Source organism: Geotrypetes seraphini, chromosome 4 (assembly GCF_902459505.1).
Source record: "Geotrypetes seraphini chromosome 4, aGeoSer1.1, whole genome shotgun sequence".
Lineage (NCBI taxonomy): Eukaryota > Metazoa > Chordata > Amphibia > Gymnophiona > Dermophiidae > Geotrypetes > Geotrypetes seraphini.
In genome coordinates, this window is record NC_047087.1 from 51,216,479 (window position 1) to 51,235,528 (window position 19,050).

The following is a 19,050-nucleotide window of genomic DNA, read 5'->3' on the forward strand; positions in this document are numbered from 1 at the left end:
CTATGAACATCAGAGCATTTAACTTTCCGGCCTGCGATAGAAACCTCTACCGCAGGTTTGTAAAAGCTAGCGTTAGTGGTTCAATATCCAACCAATATAAATCATCAGCCTGTGATATGTTTGGACACTACTTGCCAATATTAAAAAAAAAACTTGCTTGTGTGCAAGAAAACCCCCAGAATCATTTCCGTCTCTTGCTGTGCAAGACAACCCCCCCAACATATGAGTAAGTAGCTATTCAAACTTATTTGATATATACAGTAGATATTGTTGGCATTCTTACATAAATTGATAAGTAATATTTCAGCACCTGCAAAAAAAAGACCAAACAAAAAAACCCAACCCAGTATCATGTTAGCTGAGCACTGATAACCTTAGGCCAACAGTAATATTCACATGTCTAGAGTACACATTCATGTGCAAATAACAATTCAAGTAAAATTTCTATTTGCACATGTACATCCCTGGGAGGAAGCAATTTTTTTTTTTTGAAGGGAAGTGCTTTGGGTGTAGACACAAAATAGTTATGTGTATTCCTCATTGTAAAAAAGGAAGCAAATCTCAATTTCCTTATCAGTGTTTGTACTACTCCAAGTCACACTCACATGCAATCTGCTTGTTTAGATGTAGAGGGGCATTTTCAATAGGACTTCTAAGTCTGAGTTTGGATGTTTGAGGAAAGACATCTAGAAATCCAGCAGAGAAAACATCCACTCTCAAAACAGCAAAACATCTATCTTTTTTTCTTTCAGAATGACCTATGTAGTCAGTTTTGTACTTAGTACGTCTTATCATTTTTGGCCATTCTAAAAAAACAAACACGTCCACATGAAAAATGCACAAAAGCAATCTTTTCGGATGTTCAAGCAGCCAGCATTCTTAGCAAACTGTTCACAGACAGCTGACCATTCTTGACCACAGCAGAAGGATTACTGCATAGAATGTCATATTAAAAGTCCCAGGTACAGATAGATGTCACTATAACTTGCTTATATTGTATGGTGAGCCCACCAAAGCTCACCCAAAACTTACTGTACTCGCCTGTACACCATAACAGTAGCCCTTATACCTGCAAGTGTCATCTTAATGTTAGGTACAGTAGGGTTTAGAGGGCTCATCATACAATATGAATAAGTTATAGTGACATTTGTCTGGGACTTTTAATGTGACTGTAACCCTTAGAGAGCCCTTCTGCTTCTGCTATGGAGATGTAGGAGGGGATGCTGAAAAGTTCTCAGTACCAACCAACTTCTTAAATCTGACATTATTTTGCCACTGTATTTTTATTTAATTAAAAAATTTATAGACCGCCTAGAACTAAGCAGTTTACAGAGGAACATACACAATAGCTGAAGAGAGTGTTAGTTTAGTTTTGCAAAATGCCAATCTGCAAACTCTAATGAAATAAACTAAACATACTAGTGGCAAAATAACATCAGGTTTAGGAAGTTGGTTGGGCTGAGAACTTTTCAGCACCCCGTCATATGTGAGCAATGTGAATCTGTCGTACAGGCTGGAAAATACGGGTGTTTTTTTCACATCTTTGGGTGGTGGGAGGGGATCGATGACTACTGAGAGAGTAAGAGGAGGGGGGTGGGTTCATGTCTTATTCGTTTTTACATCTCAGAGGAACCCCAGCAAAACTCACGCTTTTTTTGCTTTTCTGTCAGCTAATGGTTGCAAATTTAAAAAATATCACGAGCGTTTATTTTCTTTTCAAGCAGCTACACATGATAAGGATTTCAGGCATTTGTTCTTCCCATCTCATTCTTACCTTCATTTTAAAAGGCAATTAAAAACTCACCTTTTTAATAAGTTTATAGGTAATTAGTATTTATCTTGTAATTAATATTTCTCATGTACTCTTTATAGGTAATTCGTTTTTCTCATGTACTCTATTAATCTTTTGTGAACCATATTGAACTTTCTGGTTTTGTGGTCAAGAAATTGGCTTATTGTATTGTATTGTAATCTCTTCAGTGATCATCTGTTCAGTTTGGGCACCTTTTAAGCTTTTAGATGCTTTTAAAACAGGTCTAGCTCCAAACATCTAAAAAAAACATTTTGTTAAAGGTTTGATTATGCCTGCCGAGCGTCCAAAACACACCTCTAACATGTCCCCTTAAGACACTGGAGACAAAACGAACTGAAAGATGTCTAGAAAGTCTGTTTAGAGAATGCCCATTTGGACATTTTGACTAGTAAGTCATCCAAGTGCTGGTTTATGCTATCTTTTGGATGTCTATCATTTTTGAAAATGAGCCCCTTAGGGTCTAAAGTATGGGGCAGGTGCAAAAGGAAAAACCCCAAAACCATTAGCAACCTCCCCTCCGCCTGTGAACAAATTAATCCTCCACCCTCCTTCACTTCATGCACTCTCCCCATGGCTCTTGCTTTGCTCATTTGGTGCCTGGGTTCAAAACAGTACCTCTGTCCCCCTAGCAAGGATCTTGTGATACTATTGCTAAGGCTTAAGTTACCAAATAACAATGTGCCACCCACACTAGGCACAAAGGAGGTTTCCCATAAGGGGGAACAAATGTAACTTGATTGCACCACCAACCCCTTTAACAGAATAGACCTGACTTGAGGCCCTCCATCTGTGCTGCTGTAGCCAGGAATCCATTGTATTCCTGGGTATGGCAATGCTAATGGATAAGAACATAAGAAGTTGCCTCCACTGGGTCAGACCAGAGGTACATCCTGCCCAGCGGTCCGCTCCCGCGGCGGCCCATCAGGTCCGCGACCTGTGAAGTGGTTACTGACCAATTCAATAACCTACCTCAAGTTCTATCTGTACCCCTCTATCCCCTTATCCTCCAGGAACCTATCCAAACCTTCCTTGAACCCCTGTACAGAGTTCTGGCTTATCACCTCCTCCGGAAGCTTGTTCCATGTGTCCACCACCCTCTGGGTAAAAAAGAACTTCCTAGCATTTGTTCTAAACCTGTCCCCTTTCAATTTCTCCGAGTGACCCCTAGTGCTTGTGGCTCCCCACAGTTTGAAGAATCTGTCCTTATTCACTTTCTCTATGCCCTTTAGGATTTTGAAGGTTTCTATCATGTCCCCTCTAAGTCTCCTCTTCTCCAGAGAGAACAGCCCCAGCTTTTTTAACCTGTCAGCGTATGAGAAATTTTCCATACCTTTTATCAGTTTAGTCGCCCTCCTCTGCACTCCCTCGAGTACCGCCATATCCTTTTTGAGGTACGGCGACCAGTATTGAACACAGTACTCCAGGTGCGGGCGCACCATTGCGCGATACAGCGGCATGATGACTTCCTTTGTCCTGGTTGTGATACCTTTTTTGATGATGCCCAGCATTCTATTTGCTTTCTTTGAGGCTGTCGCACACTGTGCCGATGGTTTCAGTGATGTGTCAACCATAACTCCCAGATCCCTTTCAAGGTTACTCACCCCTAGCCGTGTTCCCCCCATTTTGTAGCTGAACATCGGGTTCTTTTTCCCTACATGCATGACTTTGCATTTCTCTACGTTAAAACTCATTTGCCACTTATTTGCCCAGTCTACCAGTCTCGTTAGGTCCCTTTGCAGGTTTTCACAGTCTTCTGTGTTCCTAACCCTGCTGCAGAGTTTGGTGTCATCAGCAAATTTGATAACCTCACATTTTGTCCCGGTCTCCAGATCATCAATAAATATATTAAACAATAGAGGTCCCAGCACCGACCCCTGTGGAACTCCGCTCGTGACCCATTGCCAGTCTGAATATTGGCCCTTTATTCCAACCCTCTGTTTCCTGCCTGCCAACCAGTGTTTGATCCATCGGTAGATATCTCCTTGCACCCCGTGGTTCCACAGCTTTTTTAATAGCCGTTCGTGAGGTACCTTGTCGAAGGTGTGTGGAAAGTTCTTTGTCAAGCATTTTATTTACTTTTTTAAAAAATTGCTACTTCTGGTGGATGTGTCAGCAAATATCTGTTTATTTGCTGACTACATTCAGACTTAGGCAATTTTATTAATTCACAGTCAGACACTCGCTGGAGCTGATATAATTAAGAATGCAATGAAACTATTTTACATTTTTTGTGCAGATTTTTTTTTTACTTGTCTATTATATCTGAATGACTCGGGCACAGAAAGGAAGGTCTAGGATAATTCAATGTGGCCGTTTTGGCGACGAATCATGGCATAAAATGAACAGCACAATGAATCATTGCTTTCCCACCCCTACCTCAAAATTCTTCCCTCCCAATCTCTTCACCAGCTGTGGTAGATTCAGTGCTTGGGGGGGGCGATGTCTCCTTCAAATTCTTCCCTGTTGTGTGCTGTACTGAGGCAGGTGGCGTCGCCAGAGGCCTTGTTTTGGGAGTGCAATAGAAAGCAACTGTACCCGGTCACGGGGGGTAGTTATCCTTTTACCCAGGGTCTTGAGTCAGTGATGGCACCGTGTAATGGCTGCGTTGTGGGGGGAAGGAGGAGTTAATGTGCTTCCACTAAGGAAGAGGATTCCACAATTTTCTGCCCAGGGCCAGTTTGTCTTACAGTTTAACTCGGACGATTCAGTGCATCTACGATGAAATGTCCTGTGATGAAAACAGCCATGATGAATTGTCCCATTCTGTCGATAGGAAGGGTAACATTAAAAAAAAGTCACCGGTGGTCTGAATTGGAACTGATCTCTTTCTCTCCCCCAACCCAACAAAAACACCACTGCCCCTAAATTAAAAAAAAAAAAAAAGTTCCCAGTAGTCTAATGGCCCCCTCCTTCCCTCTGGTTCCAATATTTTTTAAAAAAAGATATCCTTGGTGTCTAGTGGCTACCCCCCCCATAAAGCTGCCCAGATGTGTGCCTCGAAAGATACAGGAGTGATGTCTAGACAGTCCTGCCTCTGGTGCCTCCATCTTGAAAAAGAGTGACACCTGGACCTGTACAATACATCCTGGGATGCAATGGGGGGGGGGGGGGGGGTCAGTCTGCTATATAAGAGAAAAATTTCCTTACATGGCAGGCTGAACCTGCATGATATACTATAAATGGCCTGACATACCATTTTTCATAATGGTGGCATTAGAGGCAGACATATGTCTCTAAGGGTTTACGGAGGATTTGGGCTTGGGGATGCTGCTAGAAGCCAGATTTTAAAAAAAAATTAAAACACTGGGGGGTAGGGGGGATCAGGGGACTGCTAGATTACCAGGGATGTTTAAAATTGGGGGGCCAGGGGTCACCGACTACTGCAGCATTTTAGTTACTTGGGGAAAGGGGCTGCTATACTACCAGGGAACATAGAAAATTACAGGGGTTTGGGTCAACGGCTCCTCCTAACCCAGGGGTAGGCAATTCCAGTCCTCAAGAGCCAAAGCCAGAGCCAGGTCAGATTTTCAGGATATCCACAATGAATATGTATGAGATGGATTTGCATGCACTGCCTCCTTGAGATGCAAATCTATCTCATGCATATTTATTGTAGTTATTCTGAAAACCTGACCTGGCTCTGGCTCTTGAGGACCGGAATTGCCTACCCCTGTCCTAACCAGTCTATGCCACTTCAGATCTGGCAGTAGATTTCTTGTGCTTCAGACATCAGTGTGCAGTGTGAGGCATGGCCTAGGGGTAGAGCTGCTGCCCCTGCACCGAGGTAACTGTCTGCACCGAGGTAACTGCCCCAACGATTTGGAACTCTCTTCCTTTATACTTAAGACTCGAACAGGATTTGCAAAAATTTAAGAAAAGTTTAAAGTGCCTTCTTTTTAAAGAAGCCTTTAACTGAAAGTTCACTTTCACGGTAAAATCTTATTGTTTCCAACCTCCCTTAAATCAAGACTACTAATAGCTCTCTCTATTGATCTTTCTTCTGTCACCAATACTTTTCCTCATACCCCCTAATGTACTTCCCTTTTATGTACTTTTTCTTTAAAAATTGTATTTCTTCCCCACTTTCCTACTGTTTCTAGTGGTTTTTAAAAGTAGTTACCCTTGTATGTTTGATTAATATACTATGTATAAGTGATTTCTTTAAATCTTATTTTATCTTTTGTACAACGCTTTGTAATTTGGAAAAGCGTTCAATCAAATAATATGAATAAACTTGAAACTTGAGGTTTTGGGATCGAATCCCAGGGCTGGACCTTGTGACCCTGCGCAAGTCACTTCATCCTCCATTGCCCCAGGTACAAATTAAGTACCTGTATATATTTAAACTACAAAAAGCCAGTATACAAGTCCCAATCCCTTTCCCCTTCTGTATTGCTGCAGATTAGTTGAACAGCCTATTTATCATGTATTTTACTATGTTCTGTTACTATGTTATTTGGATTGTTGAACCCCTTTCTGTAACTGTGTGCTGCAACCCTTGATAGCTTTCTGCATCAGCCCTGAAATATTGCTTTGTATTTAGCTGACCTCATGTGTCAGTCCAGCTTTTTTTTAATTTTTATAAACAGTCCCATTTTGTAATGCTAATACATTATCTGCATTTGCATGAAGGGATGAAGAGCAAAAGATATTTTTTCTGGTAAACAAAACATCTTTTCAAAGAACAACAAAGTTGCATAAACTCTGCATACATGTGTTGATTAACTGTACCTTGTTTATGTTGATAAAACTATAACCTTGTTCATGTGAAGTGATTGACAGCTAGACTGGATTGGAAACCAATCTATATTGGAAATGTATCACTCATTGATTTATTTTCTCTAACTATAGTAACAGTCATTTATGAGAACTACTGCAGTGTACAGTAACTTGATAATCTCAAGTTTAGCAACCTTTCTTTCAGGCTGGCAAAGTTGAGTCATATTTTGTCCTGTGTGATGTTGAAACTACAGGTGCTTTCAGAACAGGAGTTCTTCCTTTGTCTTTTTTCCCTCAGTACACTGTGCAAAGTAAAAAAAAAAACTAATTTCCTGTATGTGTGAATACTGCATAAGTTAGAGCTTTAAACAAAACTAAGTTCTGTTTTTGCAGACCTTGCATTTTGGTTTGACATCAACCAGTCAACTGCCTTCTCTCTTCATACCTTCAATTAAATTATTTTCTAGGCTAGAAGCACTTAAGATAAAGATCATCTTATTGAAAAAAAGATTATTTCCATAGACAGAAAACAGAAAAGCCCTAACTTGCAGGCAGATAAGGAGGTGGATAACCATGGCCTCAACTTGTCCTAAAGAATATGATTCAGGAAGTATTTACCTCATTGCAACATTGCTGCCATCAACTATGATGTGTTTCAAATTAGTTCTCCCAGGTTCATTCTTTAACTCTAGTTGATAAGGAATTTTTAGAGAAGTAAGAAACCTTTGAACCCCAGTCACTGAAACATCAATATGGTTATTGAGTATTTTTCCACTATTTACATCAAAACCTGGAGCTGGCAAAGGAAGTTTTTGAACAGAGTTTTTGCTACACGATGCAGGTTGACTTGAAGGGGAATGCTCTCTTCGAATGCAACAAAGAGGATTTTTGTTTTGCTGAACATGGCCTTCAGTGGATTTTTGTTGCATTATTAATGTTTCAGTCATTACTGGTTTATGCGGAGGAGGAGGATCAGAACTACCTCTAGCTATGAAATCACAGTCTTTCAACACATCCTTGTCAAGCACTAATTCCTGCACACTGTAACCAGACAACGAACCTCCATCAGTGTCTAGATCCTCAGTTGAGCTGGAACTGTGGTCTGGCTGAGAGCATTTTAAATGTGTTTCATTTTTGCAGTCTTTTGAAGCTACTATAGATATCGAAGATGCTTTTCTTCCCTCAGTTCTGGCTGGCATACACTGGGAATCTGCTGTTTGCTGCAGATTCTTATCTTTTCTTTCCTTCACTGGCTTGTCCAGCTGACACTCACTTCTTTTCCCATTTGCAACTGCAGTGTCTTTTCTTAATTGACAAATATTTTTCTTTACACCACTATTCAACTGGACAGCACAGCGATCACTATTGCAAGATGTTAACTTTGGCTGTAACTTTGTATGTTCCTTTTCAATTTCCTCAAGGAGTTTCAATGGTTCCTCTGATTGTCCCATCTCTCCAATTACTTTTACTACAATTTCCTGAGAATATCCCATGGTTCTAAAAAAGTCAACAAGAATTTTGTATTCCATTTCCTCATTTACTTCATCATCATCATCATCCTCACGTATGAGTATAATTGAATCACTCTGATTAACGGAATCATCTGACAAATCAATAATGTCACTTGCAGATGTGGTGCTGTTGGGGATTGGGGATCTGCTCCCTTGAACTCTTTCTAATGAAAACTGTTTCTTCACAAGTCTGTCTTCTGTTTCAGAAATTCTTCTTTTGCAGGATGATCTTTCTTTGGAGGAAGTCAAGTCCTGAGGTGGAGTTGTACCTTTTATAGGAATAAAATGTTGCTCAGATGACTCAGAAAGCACACTATTCATTTGCTTTGTAAGTTCAGTTACAGGTGTCCCAGCTTGCTTCCTAGATTCTTCCAAAAACGTTATGTCTTCTGTATTACTGTTAGTTTTCTCTAATTGTCTGTGCTTTACATTTGGCACGTTAGAAGTTTGACGGCCAAGAATAGCTTCAGTTTCCAAACATCTATCATCTTGTACAAGATTTAGTAACTCTTCTTTTAATGCGCTGGGTAAAAGTAGCAAGTCCATGGTATATTTGTCTGCATGTCTTTCAACAAAGTGCTTAAATTTTTTCTTTACTTCAGATTCCTTAGGACTAGGAAGACTTTCATTGTTCTCAAAGAGCATTACAAATTGTTGTATGCGACTCTGAGCCATAACTACAGCTGCTATGTCACCTTTAATACCAAGGACTCCAGTTTCCAGTACAGACACATCAGCACAGGTAGCCTGAATGAGGCTACTGAGAAATAACCGCTGGGCGCCAACAAATATACAATGCATGTTCTTTGGATAATGCTCTTTTTTTCCCATGCCAGGTTCACATAATCCCTTAACATACTCCTGAAATTAGAAAAGAAACACCTGGTAAGAACACTTCATTTGTTTATAATTACTTCCCTACATATACTTAGGGCTCCTTTTACGAAGGAGGCGGTAGCGGCTAGCGTGCTATTCGGTGCGTTAAGGCCCTAGTGCGCCTTCGTAAAAGGAGCCCTTACATGCATACTATTTGATTCATCGTCCTTCTGATGCAATAAAAATCAAAGCAATTTACATAATTGTCCAGCAATATAAAAAAGCATACAATCACAAAATCAGGAACTACAAAATAGCTATGCCAGAGCAATTAACTACCATTTAAAACCAAACAGTTGATCCATATCATTAAGAGACTGCACACAATGCCAAAAAGTCCAGCATAAAAAAAAAAAATAGCTCATGTCCCTTCTTCAAAATGTGATCCCATCTGAAAGTACTGAGGAAGGAGAAATCAAATGTGATCACATCTGAAGGTGCTGAAGAAGGGGAATCTACAATTAAGGTGCTAAAAAATGAAAAAAAAAGCCAATTCATTCATATAATCCAGTTTAGCCCACAATAATGATGGAATAACAAGACCATTCTGGTCCTGTGACCACAGAATGCAATCTGGACTAGAGGGGATCAGCAAATTTGTTCAGTAATGAAATAATCCTATGCAGAAGTTTCTATTCTGTCCAAGGAATCTTGGGGCATCAAAACGAAAGCAGCATGTGAAAAAACATTAAAAAATAAATAAATAAAAAAATCAGAACCTAGAAAAGTGATTACAGGCAGTACCCGGGTTAAGAACAGGTTCCGTTTTTTTAAACCATTCTTAAGTTGAATTTGTAAGTAACTCAGATCCTAGTATTCTTCCCATCTTCTACACCTCCTTAAGGTCCCTCTTACATTCCTTTCCATCCATCCCACTGTTCCCTCTACACCACATCAAACATCTCTCTCTTCCCCATGCATTTCTACCTCACTCTTCTCCCACCACCATGTCCAACAAGTCTCTCTCCCTCCCTATGCCCAACAATTCTCCTCTTTCTTCATCTCCCCATGTGCACCATCTCTCTTTCCCTCTTACTCAAGATACCCAATTCTCCTTCCTATTCCCCCCCCACCTCAGTATCTCTTTCCCCCCTCCCTTTCTTCCATCCTTTGGCTCATGCTCCCCTCCCTCCATTCTGTGTCCCAAGTTCATGCCTCCTCCCTTCTTCCTTCCATCCTTTGCCTGAGTCCCAGCATGCCCCTCTCCCTCCCTGCTGTGTCCCAACGTGCCCTTCTCTCTTCCTCCATCCATTCTGTGCCCCAAGTACATGCCTCCCCTCTGGCGGGTGTTCACCTTCTTCTGGCCGGCTCCCTCCTCTCCTTCCAGCCACAGTTGTTTCTCTGCACAACGCCGCGGGCAGCGACTCCTATGTGCGTCCATGGCTGAGTCAAAAGCCTTCCCTCTGACTAAATGTGGAGCCTTGCATCATGTAACTAGTTTGGATTCCTCTTGCCTATATGCTTCACTTTGCACTTGCTCACATTAAATATCATCTGCAACTTGGATGCTCAGTCTCATATGTTCCTCTTGCAATTTTTCACAATTCTCTTGTGATTTAACACTTAAATGAACTTTGAATAGCTTTGTGTCATCTTACTTGTAATTCTTGTTTTTAAATCATTTATAAATATGTTAAAAAGTAGCAGTCCCAGCACAGTCCCCTGGTGAACCTCACCATTGACCCTTCTCCACTGATAATATTGACCATTTAACTCTACTCTCTGTTTTCTATCTTTTAACTAGTTCTTAATCCACAACAGGACATGTGCCTCCTATCCCATAACTTTCTAATTTCCATTTGACAAAGAGGTAGCCTTCTAAAATCCAGATACACAATTAGGGGCATAATCAAAACTTAAAAACATCTAAAAAAGCGCTTAAATAAGCACTTGGTCGTCTTAATCACCAGGATGTCCAAGTGCCAATTTTCAAAACAGTTTTTTTGGAGGTCTAGCGGGACTTCTTAGTCGCTGTGCATCCAGGGGCATATTAGGAGGCATACGATGGGCATGCTATGAGTGGGTTAGGGGCAGCTTAATTTTGGGACATTTTGTGGCAATAATCAAACCATTCGCAGGACATCATAGACAGAACTTAGACATTTTCACCTAGACCTAAGTGCCACAAAGGTCCCAAACTGACCAGATGGAGGTAAGTAAGCATGACCCCCCCAGCACTCCCCCAGTACTCACTAACCACCTCCAACTCCCCAAATTTCTGAAAATAAACAGTACATACCTATCTCTAGAACAGTAGCAGCTTCTATGGGAATGCCTAGTAGAGTAGCACACAGGTGTCTTAAGTAATCTAGTGGGTGGGCTAGTGAACCATAGAGAGAAGGACCCAGACCCATAAACCCCTCTAACCACAAAATTTATGATAAAGTGTGAGGTCACCAAAATCCTACTCTATTGCCATCTAGGTGCCACCTGCGGCCATTAGGGCTATTGGGGTGTTAGACAGGTGGGTACTGTAGGCATTAGGGAAGTTTTGAGGGGTCACCCTAAATTATAAAAGGGATTATAGTGAAATGTACTTGTGACATCCATTTTGTTATGTTCACAGGAATGCCTTTTAAGATTCCCCACTGCTCTACTGGGATGTCTATGTGGCCATGGCATTAGAATGCTAGTCCCTCCCACATCTAAATGGTGTCCATTTCTAACCAGGACGATTTTTTGGTCGAAAATGGGGTATAAAAAGTTAGGTATCTTAGTGGCTTAGACATCCAAGTAGACGATTTTGGAAAAAAAAATTTGGGATGTCTAGTGGTTTGGCTTTTGAAAATGGACCTTTTGTGGGAAACACCCAAATTAGACTTAAGACTGCCTTTACAAAAATGCTCCTCTACATGTATTATATGAAAACTAGCTCACCTTTATCCACATATTTATTTAACCTTTCAAATAAATGTAGCAGATTGGTGAGGCAAGATTTCCCTTGATTAAATCCATGTTGACTTTGCTCCATTAATCCATGCCTATGTATATAATTGTAACCCCCCCTTTTCTTAGCCAAGGTGCTGTGGATTCTATTCAGTAGAAACATAGAAGCATAGAAAGATGACGGCAGAAAAGGGCTACAGCCCATCAAGTCTGCCCACTCTACTGACCAACCCCATTAAGTCTGAGTGCATATGACTTAGTTCCTTAGCTCGACCTTCGTAGGGATCCCACATGGATGTCCCATTTATTCTTAAAGTCGAGCACGCTGGTGGCCTTGATCACCTGCACCGGAAGTTTGTTCCAATGATCCACCACCCTTTCTGTGAAGAAGTACTTCCTGGTGTCACTGCTAAATTTCCCTCCTCTAAGTTTAAGCGGGTGCCCCCTTGTGACCGAGGGTCCCTTGGAAACGAATATGTCGTCTTCCAGCTCTACACGACCTGTAACATATTTAAATGTCTCAATCATGTCACCCCTTTCCCTGCGTTCCTCTAGAGTATAGAGCTGCAATTTGCCCAGTCTTTCTTCGTATGAGAGACCCTTGAGTCCGGAGACCATTCTAGTGGCCATCCGCTGGACCGACTCAGCTCGAAGTACATCTTTACGGTAATGTGGCCTCCAGAATTGCACACAGTATTCCAGATGAGGTCTCACCATGGCTCTGTAAAGTGGCATTATGACTTCAGGTTTGCGGCTGACGAAGCTTTTCTTGATACATCTCATCATTTGCTTTGCCTTGGATGAGGCCTTCTCTACTTGTTAGGCAGCCTTCATGTCTGCACTGATGATTACTCCCAAGTCCCGTTCTTCTGAAGTCCTAGCTAGTGCTTCTACATTCAAGGTGTATGTTCTGCATGGATTTCTGTTGCCGAGATGCATGACCTTACACTTCTTAGCGTTGAAGCCCAGCTGCCATGTCGAGGACCAGTTTTCCAACGTGATCAGATCCTGCGTCATACTATCCTTGAGATTGCTTTCACTTACTATGTTACACAGTTTGGTGTCGTCGGCGAACAGTGCTACTTTACCCTGAAGCCCCCGGGTCAAGTCCCTTATGAATATGTTGAAAAGGGATGGTCCCAGGACCGATCCCTGCGGCACTCCGCTAATCACCTCCGATGTCTCAGAGAGGGTGCCGTTGACCACCACCCTCTGAAGTCTTCCACTCAGCTAATCATTGACCCATGCAGTTAGTTTCTCACCCAACCCCATCGATTTCATCTTGTTTAATAGTCTACGGTCCGGGACACTGTCGAAAGCTTTACTGAAATCCAAGTATACTATGTCCAGAGACTCTCCCGAGTCTAGTTTTCCTGTCACCCAGTCAAAGAAGCTGATGAGATTGGATTGGCATGACCTGCCCCTAGTGAATCCATCAGATTCACTAGGGGTAGGGATCCCTCAGATTACCCTCATCCAATATCATGTCTAATTTGCCTTTAAGTAGAGTTTCCATGAGTTTACACACTATTGATGTGAGACTCACTGGCCTGTAATTCGCAGCCTCTGCTCTGCAACCTTTTTTGTGCAGAGGAACAACGTTGACTGTTTTCCAGTCCAGGGGGACTCTCCCTATACTTAGGGAGAGATTGAAGAGCATGGCTAACGGTTTCGCCAGAACATCGCATAGCTCTCTGAGCACTCTTGGATGCAAATTGTCTGGTCCCATGGCTTTGTTCACCTTGAGTCTCGACAGTTCTCTGTAAACATCAGCTGGTGTGAACTCAAAATTCTGGAATGGGTCTTCTATGCTTTGCTTTGCTTCCAGCCGTGGCCCGTGCCCTGGTGAAGACTGAACAGAAGTAATCATTCAGCAGTTTGGCCTTATCGGAATCTGTTTCCACGTAGTTCCCTTCTGGCATTCTAAGGCGTACTATCCCGTTTGCGTTTTTTTTTCTGTCGCTAATGTACCTGAAGAAGAATTTGTCCTCTTTCTTAATGTTCTTCGCTAGAGTTTCTTCCATTCAAAGTTTGGCCTCCCTGACTGCTGTTTTGACCGCTGCAGACTTTGCCCTGTATACAATGTTTGCTTCTTTTTCCCCCGTGCGTTTGTATACGAGAAATGCTCTTTTCTTCTCTTTGACGAGGTACGAGACCTCATCAGTGAACCATTGGGGTTTCTTTTTTCTTTGCTGTTTGGTTACCGATTTTATGTAGCGTTTAGTTGCCTCATGAAGGGTCGATTTCAAGGTAGACCACATAGTTTCCACATTATCAGTTACTTCTTGAACCTGCAGCGTCTGATGGACGAAATCTCCCATGCGTGCAAAGTCAGTGCCTCGGAAATTGAGCACTCTTGTTTTTGTTTGTGACCTAGGGAAGCCTTTCTTAAGGTTAAACCATACCATGTTATGGTCACTGGTGGCTAGCTTTTCTCCCACCGAGACCTCCGAGATGCTTTCCCCGTTCGTAAGTACCAGGTCCAGGATGGCCTGGGCCATAGTGGGCTCTAGTACCATTTGTTTGAGCCTTACTCCCTTCATGGACGTTAATATCCTCCTGCTATCACAGGTTGTTGCTGAGAGTGTGTTCCAGTCTACATCAGGCATGTTGAAGTAGTCGTGGTATTCGAGTGGCTCAACCCCAACACCCAGCCAGAAAACGAGGAAGCTCAGAAAAAAATAACACTAGCCACTCTTAAATCAGAATATTATGTAGAACCTGGCTAGAACTAAATGTGTGTTGAAAATCAGATTATGTGTTACAAATCTTTTAAAAAAGTGTAAATTATCAGAAAGACTCCTTTTGATAAAGTGCATTTATAAGTTTATTGCACTTAACCAATAAATATTAAAATCAATTAAAAACAGTTTAAAACTCCCAATAACTTATAAAGTGTTGATGTATGCCTAACTGGATCCAGTGTCTTTATACACTAAGAGGCAAATTCTTTAAATGGCGTCCCGATTGTAGGCGGCGGTAGCCGTCCTACCGCTGTCTAACCATCCAATTGGGATGCAAGTTTAAAAAAAAAAAAAAAAAAAAAACATCCCAAGGCAAGCTGCCTACATTGTAGGCATATTCGCGAGCCTAAGGAGGTGTGTAGGGCTGCCTAAGCTCGCCTAAGGCTAGGTGTGGTTTCGCCCAGAAGTGGCCTTAGGCGAGCTTAGGTGGCCCTAGGCATCTACCTACATTTCAGATAGATGCAGCCGCTGAACTTATTGCGGCAAGGGAATCTCCTTGCTGCAATCAGTTCAGCGGCCACGGCAGGGAACCCGGCCCCCTCCCAGAAAAGACTACCGACAGGATGGATGCCCAGTCCCTCCTGCCGAACCCCCTCTCCCAAAGATCATTGGCAGGAGGGATGCCCAGTCCCTCCTGCCAGAACATCCCCCCTAAAGGGCATAACCCTGACCCCTCCCCTCAAAGTGCATAGTACCTTTTTTAAGTTGGCTGGCTGGAAGGATGCTTCCTCCCTCTGGCCGGCAAGCCCACCTCCGCTGAATGGTGGGCCTGCCCCTTCCTGGTGCACTGTGGGAAGCAACAGGGAGGAACCTTAGGCTCTGATTGGCCCAGGCACTGAAGGCCCCTCCCATAGGAGGGACCTTAGGCACCTGGGCCAACCTGAATCTTAGGCCTCTCTCCCAATGCATTCTGGGATGCGCTGGGAGTGGTCTTCCAATTGATCAGCTACATTAGGCCACCCTCTATGGGATCCCAGAATGCACTAGGAGAGAGGCCTAAGATTCCGGTTGCCAAATAAATGTTTCTCAGTTTTATAGGAACTATGCTTTAAAGATTAATTTGTATCCAAATGTTTTCTATCAAACAATCTAAACCCACCTTCTAAATGCGTGACTCATGTTGCAAACATGGGGCCCTTATTTTCCCCCCCCCTTACTCTCCTGAACCTCCATGCCTCTTTCCACCAATTAAAATATTTAAACTGGTTGGTGGTGCAGTAGATTTAAACTCCAGGATCTTTTTTCAAGAGCTTTGGGCTGCCTTTCCCTCTGACATGCATGTGTGTGTGTGATGTCACGTATTACATCACCACACAGTCACCACACTTGTGGCAACATTTTTGACCTAGCCCTAGGTCTCAGCAAAGGCCTGGGCTTTTCCCGACGGGCCCAGCTCTCTCCTCCGGCCCTGCCTTTTGGATCCATTCTGTCTCTAGTAACACTCTGGTTACATTATCACTATCTCACTTTTGCTATCGACCACCTCCATTAGCAGGCTGTTCCATGCATTCACCACCCTTTTGTGAAAAGTATTTTCTGAGGTTTCTTCTAAATCTATCCCCTTTCAATTTCATTTTATGCCTCCTCATTCCACAGTTTTCTTTCTATTGATATGCTATAACCCAATGACAAAATGATGCTACTTAGCCACCCTGAAAATTTTAAAAAAGAACAAAGAAAAATCCAAGAAATCTGCTAATCTTAATTTTTCTGATTAGCAAACAGAAAACCACAACCTGAAAAAATATAAAAATATAAATATAAACTATCTACCTAAAACAGACTTGTTTATCATAGACTTTTCTGATCCCAGTACAAAAAGAATCAACTAGCTTGATAACCAAAAAAATTGCAAGCAATACAAGTGACATCTTATTCTCAGCAGTTTTAGCCAAATGAAGCACTAAATGTGAAACACCCCCCCACCCTGAAGGAAGTGGATTTACCAATTACTGCTAATGTCTGAGTAATACTCACTTATCAGAAAATAAGAGGAAGTATAGTTAATTGTAACTTTATAGAATGACTTTCATGTCTGCATTTAGGAGCTGTATGCAAATTACTCACATGTGATAATTATAATACTGATTTGGGGATTTTAGTCCACCTTTTAATGACGCCCACGATGTCAAATGACTTTCCGAAGCTTTCCGTTAAAGTGCATATCAAAGTTTCTGGTAAATCTATTCCACTTATGTATTTATATTTAAAATATGTTATCATTTTAGTCAGCATTTTTGAACACAACAGATGATCCAAACCCTTATTGATAAAGGACCACTAATTAAAATTGCATCTTTTCTGGCAATAAAAGATGCACATTTACAGCAACTATGGGGTCCTTTTATCAAGCTGCGCTAGCGGGGTTAGCGAGTCGGACATTTCATCACGCGCTAATCCCCGCGGCCGGCTAAAAAACTAATACTTGCTCAATGCAGGCGTTAGCAGCTAGCACAGCAGGTGGTTTAACACGCGGTATTATGCGCGTTAAACCCCTACCGCAGCTTGATAAAAGGACCTCTATGTTTCCTCTTTTGATGTCTCATTCCATGCTTAATCCTCAACAATTTATTCTGTCCTCCTATTTTTATATCTTTCCATTAAAATTCATTATGGTGGAAATGACAACACAACGGCAGCTTTCAAAACTTATCATTATTTTTCTTTCAAAATTAAATAAAAGAATTCAGTGGTACAGAAAAATCTCAGTTCTTATAAAATAGTGACTTGCTATTTCACCATTATCTTGATCACATTGTTTATTTAATTTTAAGGCTATATTTCTTACATAAACTAAAACTACAAAATTATAGACAATAAAGACTACAGTACTACTGTATATCTGTTCTAATCTGATCATTGTGACAAAGAGATAAGTGGCTCCCAGTCTGTACCAGCAGTTGTTTCAGATACACCACATATTCCCACCCTCACCATATGAAGCAGGGGGATAAGAATAGCCTTACTGGGTCAAACCAATGGTCTATTAAGCCCAGTAGCCCATCACTGGTACAAACAGGATGCTCCCAGAGTGAAAGCAGGAGCTTGACCAGATATTCTGCTGTATACACTGTTAAGGACCTCTTTTATTTATTTGGTAGACTTATAATAAAGCAATGGGAACATCTAGATGTAAATGTTGTTGGCAAGCCTACATTTTGGTTGTGCTGTGAAAATCAGTTCATGACAACCATCCCATTACTAGGGGCACAGTGGCACACGATTTAACAACATATGTATCATATGAAAACATAATTTTGGAGTAGTGAGATTCAACCCACTATTAAACTGGGATTAAAAAAACTTCAATTAGGCAATCTCCCTATCATTTCAATGGTATAAATTAGAAACGTGAGAGAGCAAGAACATTTTTTTTTCAACAAAGGAAAAGCAAGGATAATGATAACAAAACTGTGCCACTAGAGTAGGAACCAACATGTCAGTTATCAGGGGTGCAAAACATAATACACAATAAAGGATCTTGCCCAATATTAGAGGTACCCAGCACGCACTGACATGTCCACGAGTGACCCACAGCACTTGCTCGAGCTCATTACCACTAGCAAAGGTAACTGCACCTGTTGGGTACCACTACAGATTTTCAGCTCATCGGGGAGGTTGTCTGAAGAAGTGGAATTCTTCTATTCTGTAAAAACGTAACCACTTTTCCTCCAAGCTTCCATCCTGCTACATTTCAGTAGCACCCTGCTTCTACGCCTTATCTATTCCCTCACCCTTTAGCCTTTGACAGGCCTTCAGATACTCTACCTTGGCCTTGCGAACCGCCTCCTTCGTCCCTTTCAGTTTCAGCCAAATCCACTCCGAGCTTTGGCTGCTGCCGCTACTCACAGGAAACTGTTCGAGGACTCCGAGCACCGTGAAGACCACCTGGAAAAGCGCCTCTATCTGCCTCTTGCTGCTTTCCAGATTCTGCCTCCTGCTGGCTGGCACCGCGAACTCATCCTCCATCGCCCTCCTGGAGCCACCGGCCACGCCGGACATGCTGTGGGTGGCGGCGGCCTGCTCTGGGCCGCTCCGGGCGCCCCAACGCTCACGGTTCGGCTACCACAGCGCCGCCGTGCTCCCGCCTACTGCTTCCGCCGGGTCTCTGCCCGGCCATGGCTCTCCTCTGCCTCACTTGTATATATCAAAAGAAAACAAGCGCGGAAAGTCCCGGTGCGTCATCACAGAGCGACGTAAACAAGGCCAAGGCACGCTACGTGGCCTTTGACTTTACGTTAGGGAACATGACGCTCGTAGGCTCCGTCGGACTCACCCTGGAATGGTTGGCATCCGGAACGTTAGGGTGTGTGGCGTAATATTAGAGTTTCTTACTAAACCAGTGGTCTCAAACGCAAACCCTTTGCAGGGCTGCATTTTGGATTTGTAGGTACTTGGAGAACCGCAGAAAAAAATAATTGGATCCTTTCCAGATAAGCCCCGCCAAAAAGTTAACCCCCGCCACCCAAAAAAGATTATAAAAAAAGAGGCGCGATCTGCT

At 42.3% G+C, this 19,050-nt stretch overlaps 1 protein-coding gene across 2 annotated transcripts in view; it reads right to left on the minus strand.

Moving 5' to 3' along the window:
• Positions 1-18,806, minus strand: part of N4BP1 (NEDD4 binding protein 1) — a 46,223-nt gene extending 27,417 nt beyond the window's left edge. The window contains exons 1-2 of one of the 2 annotated variants that reach the window (XR_004539222.1): positions 18,318-18,806; positions 7,151-8,904 (exon numbers count right to left, since the gene is read on the minus strand). Coding sequence is in view for 1 of the 2 variants with exons in the window: in XM_033942109.1 (XP_033798000.1) it covers positions 7,151-8,904; positions 18,318-18,551 (1,988 nt within the window). In the remaining variant the exon portion in view is untranslated. The remainder of the gene's footprint in view (positions 1-7,150; positions 8,905-18,317) is intronic. The other variant, XM_033942109.1, reaches the window with a different exon arrangement.
• Positions 18,807-19,050: the final 244 nt, after the last annotated feature.